The following is a 14242-nucleotide window of genomic DNA, read 5'->3' as shown; positions in this document are numbered from 1 at the left end:
AATCAATTGGAAGAAATCAGTTGAGAATTAGATAGTAAAAATAAAGAGACGCTGAAATGTAATAAGCAAAATAGTACCCATAAATATAAAATGGAGAGAGAGAGAGAGAGAGAGAGAGAGAGAGAGAGAGAGATTTTAAGTAAAACAAATTGAAACCTGCTGCATAGTAATAACTGATACTTCTCACCCAACATATATCGCTTGATGAGAATTATGGAGCCATAATAAGTAGGCACGAGTTATCCCGGCATCTAGGAAGCAATGATATGTTAAAAGAATAAAAAATAAATGAAAAATAAGAAAAAATTGCTGAGGAAAACATACAAAGGTTTGAGCAAAAGTGGGATCTACATAATCCATTTAACGTTATTAAGGAGTTCAGGTAAATTGATGAAAAAATGATCTTATTCACAATCCTGTTTGTTTTTAGGAGTGACCCGTTTCAAGATATTGCACTATAAAGGAGCTATTGATCACATAATTCGAGATATGAGACTTATTCTGTTCTACTGCCGACTACGCAGTACGCTCAGATGGATATCCAAGAAGATATGCAATCTTTTTCCATTACAATAATTGGTCTATGACAGGATACAGTAGGGACATATGTTCGGCTCCTTTAATGGGTAATTTGTAGATGCTGTAGTGATGGATCATCTCTGGAATATTGCAGAACGGCTTGCTGAACTGGCCCAAGATAAATTTTCCTTCGTTATGGACGATCTTCATATGCATAAAGCCACGGGCACTTCTGTAAATAAACAGGAAAACAAAATAAATAAATAAAAACTTATCATAGATGCTTGTCTAAAACAGCTGTAAAGCAACTCACCAGCTGGTCTGTTTAAGACAGATCAGCTGGCGTGTTTCCAAAATTTCTTAGTATGTTCTCTTTTCATTTATACGCAGCCACCAGAGACTGCTTTGATTTAACCTTCTGTCTGTGAATTATTCACTCTTGCTTACAGAAACATAAACGATTAAAAGAATATCGTAAATCATTAAATGTATAAATAGGTCCTTTCATAGCGGTAAATTAAAATTGCAGTCAACATTAAAACTGGAAAAAAGAAAAGTTAACAGCAACTAGAGATGATGAATGTAATGTGTATAAATAAAAGTTTGAAAAGAACCGATCTCGGGTAAAGGACTTGTAACTATGTACAAAAGTGTTTTCAGGCATAAAAGTTTTGGATTTAGATTTAAGCAGTTTCTGACTTGTTCAGCTGAAGTCCAGAAGCAGTTTATCGTACAGAAATGGGAATGCAGTCGACAGCTCACAACTGCCGTTTAATTAACGTTAACTTAAAGAAAGATGAAGCAGTCCTCAAATCTGTTCAGTTTAATTAAAATGCTTGGCTTAATTAGATGTAATTGCTTTACTTCGAATTCCACGTTACTTCTCGCCTGTTTTCTTACTGTAAGAGAAACGAATCAATCCAAGAGGAATATCGTAAGAAGGCTTGTAATAAAAATAATAATATTAATAAAAGAAATGGCAGAAACGCTAGCGTCACAGAATTTTACAATTAAATCTGCACACCAGCTTGGCTAGACGTACAGAGATAAATGAATCAAACCTGGTTTCGGGAAGTTTCTGTAGCACACGATGGTTGAATTATAAATCTAAATTCCACGTTTAGGTCATGCGAACGTTGATTAACGTGACTTTTTAAGTGTATAAAGAAATATCAGCCCAGTAATTCATCACAGAAATACTGATATTGTCATGAGAGTTGTGGACAAAACAAAACAAAACATTGGGAGATTAACTGTCAGCAGTGCTGAATATCATCAATTGGAGAAAGCACCGCCGACTTGTTGGACTTCAGTATCATAGAAAAAATAATAATAATAAATTCAGAGTATTATTGTAGATATCCTGACATCCTTATTTTTATATTTGCATATTATCGGTAAAGGGCTTTGAGATAAACAACCAAAATAATAGGTGTAAAATAGATAACTTCAGAATGTTTTCCTTCAGTGGCGAAATGATATAAATACTAGCTGAACAGTTCTACAGTTGTAGTTCTAATTGATGTCAGGTTGAGGTGTAACGAAACTAAGAATTTTACTCCATAGTAAGATATTTCTTATTTGAGACATAAATGAAATACTAAGCATAAAATTAGTAAGGATACCTTTTTGAAGAGGCAACCCCAAGTACTTTTTAAGCGAATATGAAATTCGTTAGAGCAAGAGAGAAGAAATGACTCACAGTATATCAGGTATGGTTTCATATTTTCACTAAGATTGGTGGCAAAACTGTAGTGCGTAGTCTGTATCTATTTCCTGGGTGAGAGTATGAATGCATCAAAATTTCTTCATTTCGAAATGAAGCATTGTTTTTCACGAAGAGAAAAAAAAAAAAGATTCTTGCAAAAGAAGCTAAAAGATCTAAAAAAGCAAGGATTAAACTTCATAACATCAACAGCAGATGCTCTCAAAGCGCCATATTACAATGTATGTATGTGTTTTGTAATGAAATCGTCTTAACTTATATTGATATCAGCGATCGTAATCCGAGAACAGCCACTGTCCCATTAACTACCACTGTTCTACCCAAGCACCTCGTGTAAAACAACTATAATTATGCCCGACCATTGTGAATGCAATATTCCACAATCGAAGGAGTTAACAGATTTCCAGCACGGAATAATAAATAAATATTCATTTATTGCAAATACAACAAGCCCATCACAGCACATGGCTAGGGGCAGGTAATAATACAAAGGGAATGACATAAAATAATCGAGTATATGTACATAGCAGATTTTATATATAGATATTAACAATGACTAGGAATTATAGTTATGAGTTAAAAAAAGAATTTGCAGAACAGGACATTTGGCTTTCAGTTGCAATTACTAGGTTGGATTATTTTTCTTAATTTTATCGGAGATCTGACTCCTGTAGGCTTCAGAGTTGATTGACCTGTTGCAATCAATGTTGTGATGATTTATGAGGTGAAGGGATGCATTGGGGAACATTCTGTCCATTTGTTTGAGGCTGGAGTGGTTGGATTTGAATCGCTGGTTTCTTGAATTTTCCCTGTTGGGGACAGCTATTATATTGGCTAAGTTTGGTGCGTCGCATGTAGAAGTGATTAACTTTGTAAGAAGCATGGCTCCAGATTCGCTGATCATCTGTTGCAGAGGCTTTGTTTTTAGATTTTCATAAAGCTGTTGCCTGGATATTGCATGGGGAAAGTACTAGAACGAAAAATGAGTTGGACAGCAGCTTCATTTGTAAATTATATTTCGGCAGGGGAAGGTTAAAGTCGCCCATTATAATGATGTTAGTTTGAGGCTTAAGAACAGTAGTGATCCAGGTTATTACTTCATTATCAGTAGGTCCAGGCGGAATATAAATATTATAAATTTGAAGCAGAGAATCCTTAACTTGGATTAATAGGGAAATTCCCTCAAAGTTGAAGGTATTAGAGTTGTATGTGTTCAAAACTTTAATATTGGATTTTAAAATTATTGCTGTCCCACCACCTCTACGATTAATTCTTGATGTCCTGTATGGCCTGTAGCTGAGATTCTTCGGCAGTAGGAAAACATCTTGTAAAGATTCCTGCATCCACGTTTCAACTAAACATATGATGTCATGCTATTCTTCAACCATTAATGAAATAAGCGTAGACAGTTTATTTTTTATGCTTCTTACATTTTGAAGAAAAATGCTGAGATGGACATATGTGTTGGAAGGATGTTTGCAAACAGATGTATTAGGTGGCAGGTTAAATGATGGATTAGGATGAGAATCAGGAATATCATTCTCTAGCTATGCAGAGAGTTCAGCAGATTGAGAATTAGTTGGTAACTTTTTACTAGCCTTGTTGACCGATCCCCCAATAGCTCCATAAAATGGCATGACGAGTAGACCATTTGGCCAGATATCAGGATTTAGATATTGTTGTAGGTCACAATTATTTAGCTCAATTCTAAATGATGAATATGTGGAATGTTTGATTTATATTTTGAAAGCTCTACCTGGAATTTCTAGCTCTAATAGTAGGTGGTCCATCTGCTGGGAGGTAGTATTGTGATCTAGCCTGCTAACAAAAATGTTACTACTTCTAAGTGTCGAATATTTCTGTTTAGTTCGAGAAGCAAGTGATAGAATTTACATTGCTGCTTCTATTCGAAAAAGATGCTGTTTAATATCTTCAGTTTCTCTAAATTGCTTCCTCAGCATTTATTCCAGGGAAGCAAATGAGTAATCATTGTTTGGGGCTGTTGAAGGCAGGGGAGACGGATTAGAAGAGTCATCCGTTTGGGCTGAGGCATCTTTAGTTGACTTCCTTGTATGGTCTGAGGGCTTGAGGAGATTGTAGTAATATATTGACGTGGGGAGATGAAGGATGGTCAGCGTTGCGAAGGAGATCAGCATCTGTTGGGGTATCCTGGCAAAGCTGATGTTGACTAGGAGACTGTAAATTTGCACTTCCCTTGTTAGCACTTTTGCATGAAGGGCATCTGAAATTGTTTTTTAAATTACTGGATTTAGAAAAGTTCTTTATTAATGAACACACATCACAAAAAAAATCATACTGCAAATTCCCTTGCAGATAACCCAATTCCGTACTGTTTTTTGACATACATTGCATGAAACTGCTTCCTTAGGTGGGATGGTGAAGAGTTGAGAATGGCTTTAAATATCAGCAAACAGAATGTAACAAATAAGCAGGTGAGCTGTTATTGACACAGCAGGGAATCGAAGAGAAGAGTATTAAGTCTGAAGAAATGAGACAACAGTTCGGACGTGGGAGTGGCTAACTGCAAAATTTCTAGAGGGCTGCAGGACTTTACCAAAGCAGGAACACTGCCAAGGTCACGAACAGCTTTGTGTCAAGGTAAGCACTTCAGGTAAAAAGTCAATAACGTTGCTGTTTGTAGTTATGCTAAACAAAGGCTCAGAGAGTAACGTTGCACGCTAAAAATTTAAGCTTAAATAAACAGTACTTATCTTGATTAATACTTCATAAAAACCATCTAAGTTGCTTGATAGTCATCTAAGGAACATGTTGGTACACAGATTTTATAAAGATGCCCTTTAAAAACTACTTAAAATCACTATAAAGCAGGAGCTGATTCACACACGTCTAACACCTAGGCCACCTGGCGGAATGATAATAGGGTGTCACATAAGCAATCGGTGTGTACGTGACATTTCCAAGATTAGCATTAGTAGAGGCATATGATGCAAGCTTATACAGCATCAGCCAAAAAAAAAAAAAAAAATCATTTCACCCACCCATTCACTCCAACAGTCTGTTCAGTTCTTCCTTGAAGCTACTTAAGCTATCAACTTCCACAACGACAGATGGAAGTTTGTTCCAGCAATCAACTACCCGCTGGCAAATTTCCGCACATCCATCTATTTTACAACTGTCTTTCCTCAATTTGAATTTGTTCCCTCAGGTGCGTAATCTGAGCGAGAATCCCATTAGCATCGAGCTTGCTCAAACCATTCAAGGCTTTATACACCTCGCAAGATACTGAAGATCCTTGACAGTCGATATGATCTGTAATGTAAGCGGACTGGTGCTGAAACAATCTGGAAAATCTCCAAAGCTGACAGAACGCAACAGGAGAACTCTGTAAAGAATCGTCCGCTCGGAACGCAGATTGATATTATCGCAGAAAACACAGCCCCTCATAGACGATTGGGGGGGGGGGGGAACATGTCAGCAGCAGTACAGTGCGTTGCATGATATGGGCTACCAGGGTAGTGCAGGAATTCACAATCTCTAATTACCCCAACTAATGCCAGACGCTGTGTAGTAAGGCCCACCGTTCTTAGACCGTAGATAGTAGAAAGCTGTGCTTTGGAGTGACGGTATACGTGGTCTGACAGTCGCGCTTGGGTGTGGTGGATGCCTGGAGCAGCGTTTCCCAAACTTTTTTGGTCACGGAACACTTACGAAACACAAGTTTAGCTGGAGCCAAAGAACTGTTTGCTAATATTTTATTACGTACGACGCACTGTGCATCAGAAGCATCTTTATTTCCAACACATGTAAAGCCGAAATTCAATAACTTTCGTCATACTTTCTTTCGTTTTGGTCTTTTATTAGTTGGTTCCTGTTTTTTCACTTCGGAGTTTTGGGAAACAAAAGGCTGCGATTGTTCATCCTCACCTTGAAGTGTGATAATATTGTGTTTGTTTTCATCGACCACTGTTGAGTATTGCTTCTCGTTTTAAAGTTCCTTTTTTAAACAACAAATCCATGGTCATTTATTTTAATAATATTTCGAAATAGTGATAATTATCAAAAAAAATCCATACAAGGAAGCGAGTTTAGTTATGATATCGGTTCGCTTTCCCCTCTCCTTCAATCCGTGTACTTCAGGCTAAATCGCATACGAATGGCATATTAGATCACTACATCGCTACTTTTTCATAGATCTATGCAAAAGCCCACCTACTTCTCTATGCAAAAGCCCACCAAAATAGTGTTCCACCTTATATTTGATTATTAGTCTATCCCAGTATATTAATAACCGAAAAAATGTTAAAAATTATAATAATTCAAATGTGGTGTACGCTAGAAATATGCAAAATTTATTTTATTTTATTTTTTTTTAAATTATTAATTACGATTTTTCACAGAACACTTGTTCACATCTCACAGAACAGTTGTGTTCCGCAGAACACAATTTGGGAAACGCTGGCCAGGAGAATGCTACCTGCCGGATTATATCATTCCACCAATGAAGTTTGGCGGAGACAGCGGTGATGGTTTGGACTGGGACCATTCGTTATTTCGGACAAAACCAACCATGAATTCTAAGATCTACCTAGACGTTCTCGACAGTAATGCGTTATCTATGTTGTGGAAGCACTTCGGCTGTATTAGTAGGACACCGCTCTATGTCATACTGCTTGCTTTGTTACGGACTGACTTCGAAAAGTTGGACTGGTAAGTCTAGAGCCCTGACCTCAATACTATAGGGAACCTCCGAGATGTATTGGATCGTCAGGTGCATGCGAGAGATTGCCCAGAAATCAGAGATGAACTGGTTGCCATTTTGAAGGGCGGAAAATATCGGAGTACACTTACAAAAAGCTGTTGGAAAGTGTTCCATGGAGACTAGAGGCTGTCATAAAGGCTAAAGATTTCAGCATGTGTTATTAGTTTTCCTATAAATAAAGGTTATTTGTAGATATGCAGATAAAATCCAAATTAATAATAGTAGGTCAATGTATTTTAAATCGGCGTACACAAAACTGATTTAGAAAAGTGTTATATATATAGTTTTGATGCGTTCTCACAGCATATTGTTCTTCAGTGTCCCACCACCACATTATTATTGAAAAGCCCATTAAATAGTTTTCCTATCTTTCTCCCCTTATTTCTGTTTAAAGCAACCTAGGAGAAAGAAAGGGGAACTATGCCAACGATACGATTAAGTAGGGAGTGTGAAGGGGGAGGTGCTGGAGAACAACTGTAAGAAAGCTAGATCCGGGATTAGAGACTCCTTTTACGACTTGACGTCAACAGTTTGAGAAAGGCAAATTCTTTGTTCTTAGCTTTTGTGAACAAGAAGGTGGTAAAGGATTCATAGCGTGATTCTCATTTAGTAAAACATTTATTGTGCTGTTGGAATAGTTTCTTCCTTGATGGATATTACCGGCGAAGAAAACGCCTCAATTAAAGTCAAAGGAACATTTTGTTACGTGTACCGAACAAGTGTGGGAATCTGACAGAACCTGCAAAGTTAACGCGATTATTAAAAGACCGAAGGAACTACCTCTGTTTCTTTCTTATTAGATTATAAATTACACCGTCTTAGTAATATGTAACCAGAAGTGTAGTTTTTATCAAACTTTACTGCATTTCCAACCAAGACAGGCACGCATGCACGCACGCCATCCTATGTAGTCGATACTTATAAAGGAGCTTAGCGAAGAGTTTGACGTATCAGTTTAATTTTAAAGGCCTTCAACAAGAGATTTACCTAAAACTACTAGATAAAAGAATACCAAAATCAGTCTAAAACTTCCTTCGTGTCTCGACATTTTCCCATAGAAATGTTTCCTTGAGGAGCAGCGCACATCATTATTCACTTCTCGCTGTGTGCTTTTTATATGGGATACTTGACAATGGCCATGTTTTATGGTGTGCTCAATCAAACCGTCTCCAAGGAGTTCGCATATTAAGTGGCAGATTTTAAAGGTTGTTTCCAATGTTTATTTCTTGATTAAAAAAAAGGAGGAAAGAAAGAAAAGCGAGCGTAGTAGAACCACGCGCACTAAGTCCCTTTTACTCAAAATCCCAATCTTCTTACTATACTTTAAAAGGGGGGGAAGAGGGATACTGAATTTGAAGAGAACCTGACCCTAACATGTCGTGGCCATGTTGTAGGGATTACCAAAGTTGTGGTAAAGATAGAGAAAGAAAATAACAACAGCATCGATGCCAGGGGAGGATGAAGAATTTCATCAAAAGCCAACCTCCTTTATTAAAAACTAGAGAAGCAGGATGGGACGCTTGGGGAAACTAAGAATACACGTCGTACAAGGATCACTTATTAAATGTCGCTATTCCTGAGCAATATATCAAGACCAAGAAGAAGTAATATGTACGGATATCCATTAATTTTTATTACTCTAACAGTCATGTATCGCGTTATTGAAAAGTGGACAATAGCTTGGGAGGCATGTATGGCACATGGAGGATGAAGGGATTATGCGAGCGCAATTATTATAATATTGTAGCGACTCTTGGCGCATTTTTACACTTTATCATCTTATTGTCCTGCTTGTATTACAGTCTTTATTTATTCAGAAATTCTCTACATCGAAGAGATCACGCCTTTTACAGCATGCGTATTTCTTGAAAGTTTTTCCCCCATTGGTTTTGTAAGATATTACTGTTCACGAATGCAGTAAATGTCATTTCCAATTACCATAAAACCACCACAGGAAACAGGTTTTGAAACTTTTAATGGTACTAAAGTCGTATTAAACTACTAAAGGTAACTAACTCTGGAGGGGAAAAACTGGCATGGGTAAACAGATTTTCTTTTATACCATCCCTTTAATGATAGCTGGCTGCTAATAATGACTAAGATCAGGAAGCAGAAAGAAAGACGTAATAAATTACACATCTTCCTCATAATTTTAAATTGAAAACAGGTGTAACGAAGCCGAAAGAGACAAGGAAAATTTTTCCTCAGTTCTGGCGAAGACAGTATCCTCTCCTTCTCCCTCCCAACTTTAAATTTTAATTTATGAACTTAATGAAAATAATCGAAATATTGGGTATAGAAATATTCAGTTCGAAATAACTGGATATTTCTAAAGAAAAAATGTTACAAATTTCACATTACAAAAATAAAAAAATCCACAAGTAACACATCATATGAGTGGTCCCTTTATTAGGTACATTTACCTAATAGCGAGTAGGTCCCCTTTTAGCCCTCAGCCCGGATTTCTCTCGACATAAATTCAGTGAAATGTCCAAAGCATGCCACAGACAGGGATGGTGGTTTATGTTGACTCAAATAGCTTCCCGAATTGTTGCAAATTAAATGGTTGCGGATCTCTTCTCCGAAGAGCTCGTTACACCTCATTCATTCTAATCTTCCTGAACCAGTTCTGTGCAATTCTGTCCTTGTGACAAGGCGTATTATTCTGTTGGAAGAATTCCTTTGCAAATTGATACACTGCAACCATGAAGGGATGTGCCTAGTCAAAAATATTTCCATACAACTGATGGAATTCAACTATTGCTCCACTTGTATTAAAGTGCCCAGTGTGCACCGCGAAAACACTCCCTCACCATTACACTTCTACTACCAGCCTGCATTGTTAACACCTGAAAGGATGAGTCCATGGATCCATTCTGCCACTTTCTGGTTTTCACCATATTTTGGTCCTGTCATCAGGGTGCAATAGCATAAACTGCGATTCGTCAGACTAGTCAGCGTTTTTTCAAATCCTCCACTGCCCAATTTTTGTGTTTCTGAGCCCACAATAACCGTACCTTCTTGTTTTTTGCTGGCAGGAATGCACTCCGATTCGGTGGTCGTCTGCAATATTCCATCCGTGATAGGTATGACGTGTTGTGATTCTGAAATAAGTTTTGCAGTAACCATTGTTTTTCTGCGTTGTTATTTGACTGACTGCAGCCTTTATGTTACCCTGCACAAGTGTTTGTTGGGCTGTCGCATCAACGAAGTTTTCCACCACTGGATCACGGTTGACTAGATGTTGTTTGGTAATTGGACCAGTCTCAATACGCCCGAGATAGCCATACTTGAAAACCACATATGGTTTGTAGTTTCCGACATACTCGTGCCACTTTCAAAGTCTTGTCCACCTTTCGTTTGCCTGTTCTTGCACTGAGTTGTGCACATACAGCATCCCTACGTATCTGCCCACTTGCCTTATATTGCATGGTACGAACATGTGATGCCGTTACTAAAGAAGCACTCCATTCATGAAATTTGTACATGTACCTAAGGAAGTGGCCACTCAGTATACATTCTGCATTTATTGTCCTTCTTAAACGAGAAGTGGTCTAATAGATCCCTTCAATTTGATATGGCTTTTGAACAGAAAGCCAAATCAAATTGACGACTGTTTTGCCCCTGTTCCGTGTTGGCTAGCTGTGATAATACTCATAGAAACATGAGTGACCAAAGTACATGTATGATCCGTTTGATGAATTCTCATAAGTACAGAATTACTCACGCTATAAAATATTAACAGTATCAACAATTAGTAGGATCAGGCTTATTATTCCGAAAAACCCTAATAATGTGATCTGATCAGTCCAGAACTGAAACACGTCACTGGTGAAGCCAGAACTGAAAATCGAACCGAGAGATCAAGTATTTTTAAGACGAGGTCTTAGAACAGTTAGTCATTTTATCCTGGAAAAACCTCGCCGAGAGCTATTAAAGAATCACCCAAGAAGTCCAGCAAAGGCTTTCTCAAACCTCTCATCAAACGAATGTGATGGACTTACGAATCTCAATAAATGCTATTTCTTGTATGTTGTACAAAGAAACTGTGTCCTTTATAACTGGCAACATCGAAATATTGAATTGTCATGAAAGAACGTTTCCGTATAATTCCATATTTAACATTGACAAAACTGGCAGAGCTATTATCCAGTGCTTACATTTGAAGGTTAGAAGATTGGTTGGCTCGTCGATATTTGCTGAGTGGGGATTAGTTTCTATTGCTATCGTCTGGATTCCAGAAAGAGAAAACTTTGTTTACCTACGATCATATTTTTGCAAATTCGTAAGGAAGCAGAGGCCAAAATTTTCCTATTACAGAGGTTACGGTGGATGCAGACTGATTAAATCGTTTCAACATATTTTTAAACTCATATGAAATAACTTCAGATGAACTTACCAATTTTAAGACCAAATAGGAATCTGACTCATACCACAAATACTGAACTTACTGATATCAAAAAGAATAGCAAAACTGGCGTATTTGCCTCTTAATTCAGTAAAACTCCACGTAATGTCCTTTTTTCAGTATATGAATAGTGGATGTGTACACACTGCACCACATGAGTATCTCATTCATTTTCAATGCATAAAAGGAAGTGTTGCTGCTACTCAAGAATTCATGTTCGTACACCCAAATGCTGTGGAGTTCGCATTTTTAACCTTTCCTGCAGCATGGCTTCGCATTCTTTCTTGAAAATTACTGGGTCGGGGCCACATTCTTTTCTCAAAAGAACTCTTTCGTATCCAGAACTGTTGAGTGATTCTGTCCACGCACATTCTTTTAAAGTTCCACGTTTAAGGAAAACAATCGGCGCACGAACACGAGTATTCCAAATAAATAATAGTAGCCATTTTCAATCGTGAAAATGTGTTTGAATATAGAATGGTCAGGTCTATGTAGTAAACGAGAGAAAAACACGCAGTTATGTCTGCTGACAAAGTCTTTTAGGTCCTGAAAGATAGATTTTGAAGAAAATGAGAACCTATGCCCTAAAATTTCGGGTATACGTTCTCCACCTGTGGTACGTGTGGAGAACGTATTTTATATTCAATAAAACGATTTTATATTCAGTATATTTTAACATCCTTTAATTATTTAAAAGTTCAAAATAAAAAAGAAAAACTATGCATGTCTTATGTGCTCTTAGCCTCATTATTTCCACAATTAGTGCTGAAATAATTTTCATAAATTTAGCTCTTCTATCTGTATTTGCACAAAGAGAACTCGAAAAGCATTTTTTGTAAGTGTAACTTCCAGTAGCCAAAAATTAATATTTTGGCTACTAGTTTGCTCATCGTACAAAATAGTGTTCCACTTTTGCCCTAAAATGGTTTTTATTTCCCCCACCCCATTGTATAATTCCTAACTATCTACACAATTGAGCAGTCTCAGCAAATATACTCGTTTAAAATCCGCAAGGGTTACTCGGAGCAGAAAACGAATGATTCAATAAATAAATAAATAAATAAATAATAAAAATACAAGTGGCTCGCTTATCCGGCGTCATCGGGACCAGTAGTTGGTCGGTTAATCGAAAAAGTTAGCTGAAGTGGGGAATCACTAAGAAAACTACGTTAGTACCTGAATAATTTCATACTCATTTAAAACATTCATTTACATAAAATCACTAATTTTCATTATGTGACGTTTTCAGCATAGTCTCCCTCATCTTTTTTATAAACATCACATCACTGACTGTTGAATCTGACTGTTTAGTCAATATAATGTACAGCTGTATCTAGGGCATTTTTGTCTACCCCCATCAGAAAGTTTTGGTTCGAATTCGACCCAATCTCTTTATATTTAGATCCAAGTTTCCATCGCGGTGTGTATGATCTGCATCGTCCACAATACCATCTTCTAACAAATTGTCACCGACTTACTGAAAAACCATTCATTGAATACATTGTTGTCTTCTTGCTGTAAATCGTTGGCATCTTCAATTTACCCGAAATCAGTTAGACTTTGTTCTTCATTATCTTCTTGTAGTTCGGGACTTCAATTAGTGTTGTCAACCTCGGGTCAAAGTTTTCTCCGAGATTTCGTAAATGCTGAACTTTGAATTTCGTTCCACGCTAGTGCCATTTTGTAAACACGTCTTGAAAATGACTTTAACGATTCTACGTGTATAAGACCTGCATTCGTGTCTCATATTTTTTCCAAAATTGAACTGAAAAACTTTGTTGTTCTTTACATTCAAAAACCCGTTGGATCCATAGGCTGGATTAAGGGTGTACATTTGGTAGTAAAAACGTAGCCTTTATCCCTTTCTTTAAGTTCATCACAATTGAGAAGTGGAGGAGTGTTATTCAGAAATAAAATAGCGTTTTCTGGCTGGTAAGTGTATTTGTTTCAAGTGTTTTTTTACAGAAGATAACATGAAACATTTTGAATAATGCAGTCCATCCATGCTGATTTCTGTGAGTGGTAGTATACTGGTAAAGATGAACAATTTATATTTTTAAAACCTTAAGATTGGTTGATTTATCAAGAACAGTTGCATTGCGCAGGCGGCTACTGATTCTCTCTTTGCATTTTTTGTATCCTTTGTAAAAAATGCATTATGGAACCCGAAGCAAAAGCCCTTTTCTTGAGTGACCTATGTAAACGCAGGTAAATAATTACGTAGTGATATTTATTCAACCTTGAGAATGCAGCGTGGTGTGGGTGGGGTAGCCAATTGGAGAAGAGGGACGTGGGTCACGCGGTACAAGTGGGTGGGGAAATTACGTAACTACAATTGCACAGGCAAATAATTACATCGAACTCTTTTTTTGCTGGTACCCAGGATTTCGGTGACCTGTTACGGGATTGCTGCCACCCACTGGTTTCTCCCTGTAAGCGCGGTATTATTATTATTATTTTTTTTTCTTATATATACATTCATTTTTATTTATTTATTTATTTTTCCTATCCTATTCCTACTTTAATTTATTTTATTTTACCTGTTTTGTTATTACCCCCCCCCCCCCCCTCCCGCTTTTTCACTCTTGTGATTGGTACCTTTGATTGGACCTCACTGACACAGGAATGCTGTGGCACCCACAGGATTTTCACAACTGTCTGTGGGTACAGGATTTTTTTTTTTTTTTTTTTTTTGGCCTCTTGCCGTTCGCTCGAGGAGGGATTTTGCTTGTTCCTGTGTTCGGGCTTCCTAGGTACGGGATCGTACCACCCACCAGTCTTGCACTCTACCAGTGGGCGTGGAATTTCTCTCTCTTTGAATGATCCGAAACTCGTTTTGGGCATTCAG

At 37.4% G+C, this 14242-nt stretch overlaps 1 protein-coding gene across 2 annotated transcripts in view; it reads right to left on the bottom strand.

Moving 5' to 3' along the window:
• Nucleotides 1–390: 390 nt before the first annotated feature.
• LOC150089225 (uncharacterized) overlaps nucleotides 391–14242 on the bottom strand; it is an 820044-nt gene continuing 806192 nt past the window's right edge. For both annotated transcript variants that reach the window (XM_090390383.1, XM_090390382.1), the window contains exon 7: nucleotides 391–751. In XM_090390383.1, coding sequence (XP_090246509.1) covers nucleotides 568–751 — 184 coding nt within the window. In that variant the 3' untranslated portion in view covers nucleotides 391–567. The remainder of the gene's footprint in view (nucleotides 752–14242) is intronic.

The sequence above is a fragment of the Mastigoproctus giganteus genome, chromosome 2 (assembly GCF_048544385.1).
Source record: "Mastigoproctus giganteus isolate SK-2022 chromosome 2, ASM4854438v1, whole genome shotgun sequence".
Taxonomy (NCBI): domain Eukaryota; kingdom Metazoa; phylum Arthropoda; class Arachnida; order Uropygi; family Thelyphonidae; genus Mastigoproctus; species Mastigoproctus giganteus.
The sequence above is the reverse complement of the archived record's forward strand: the minus strand, read 5'-3'. Positions and strand labels throughout refer to the sequence as shown.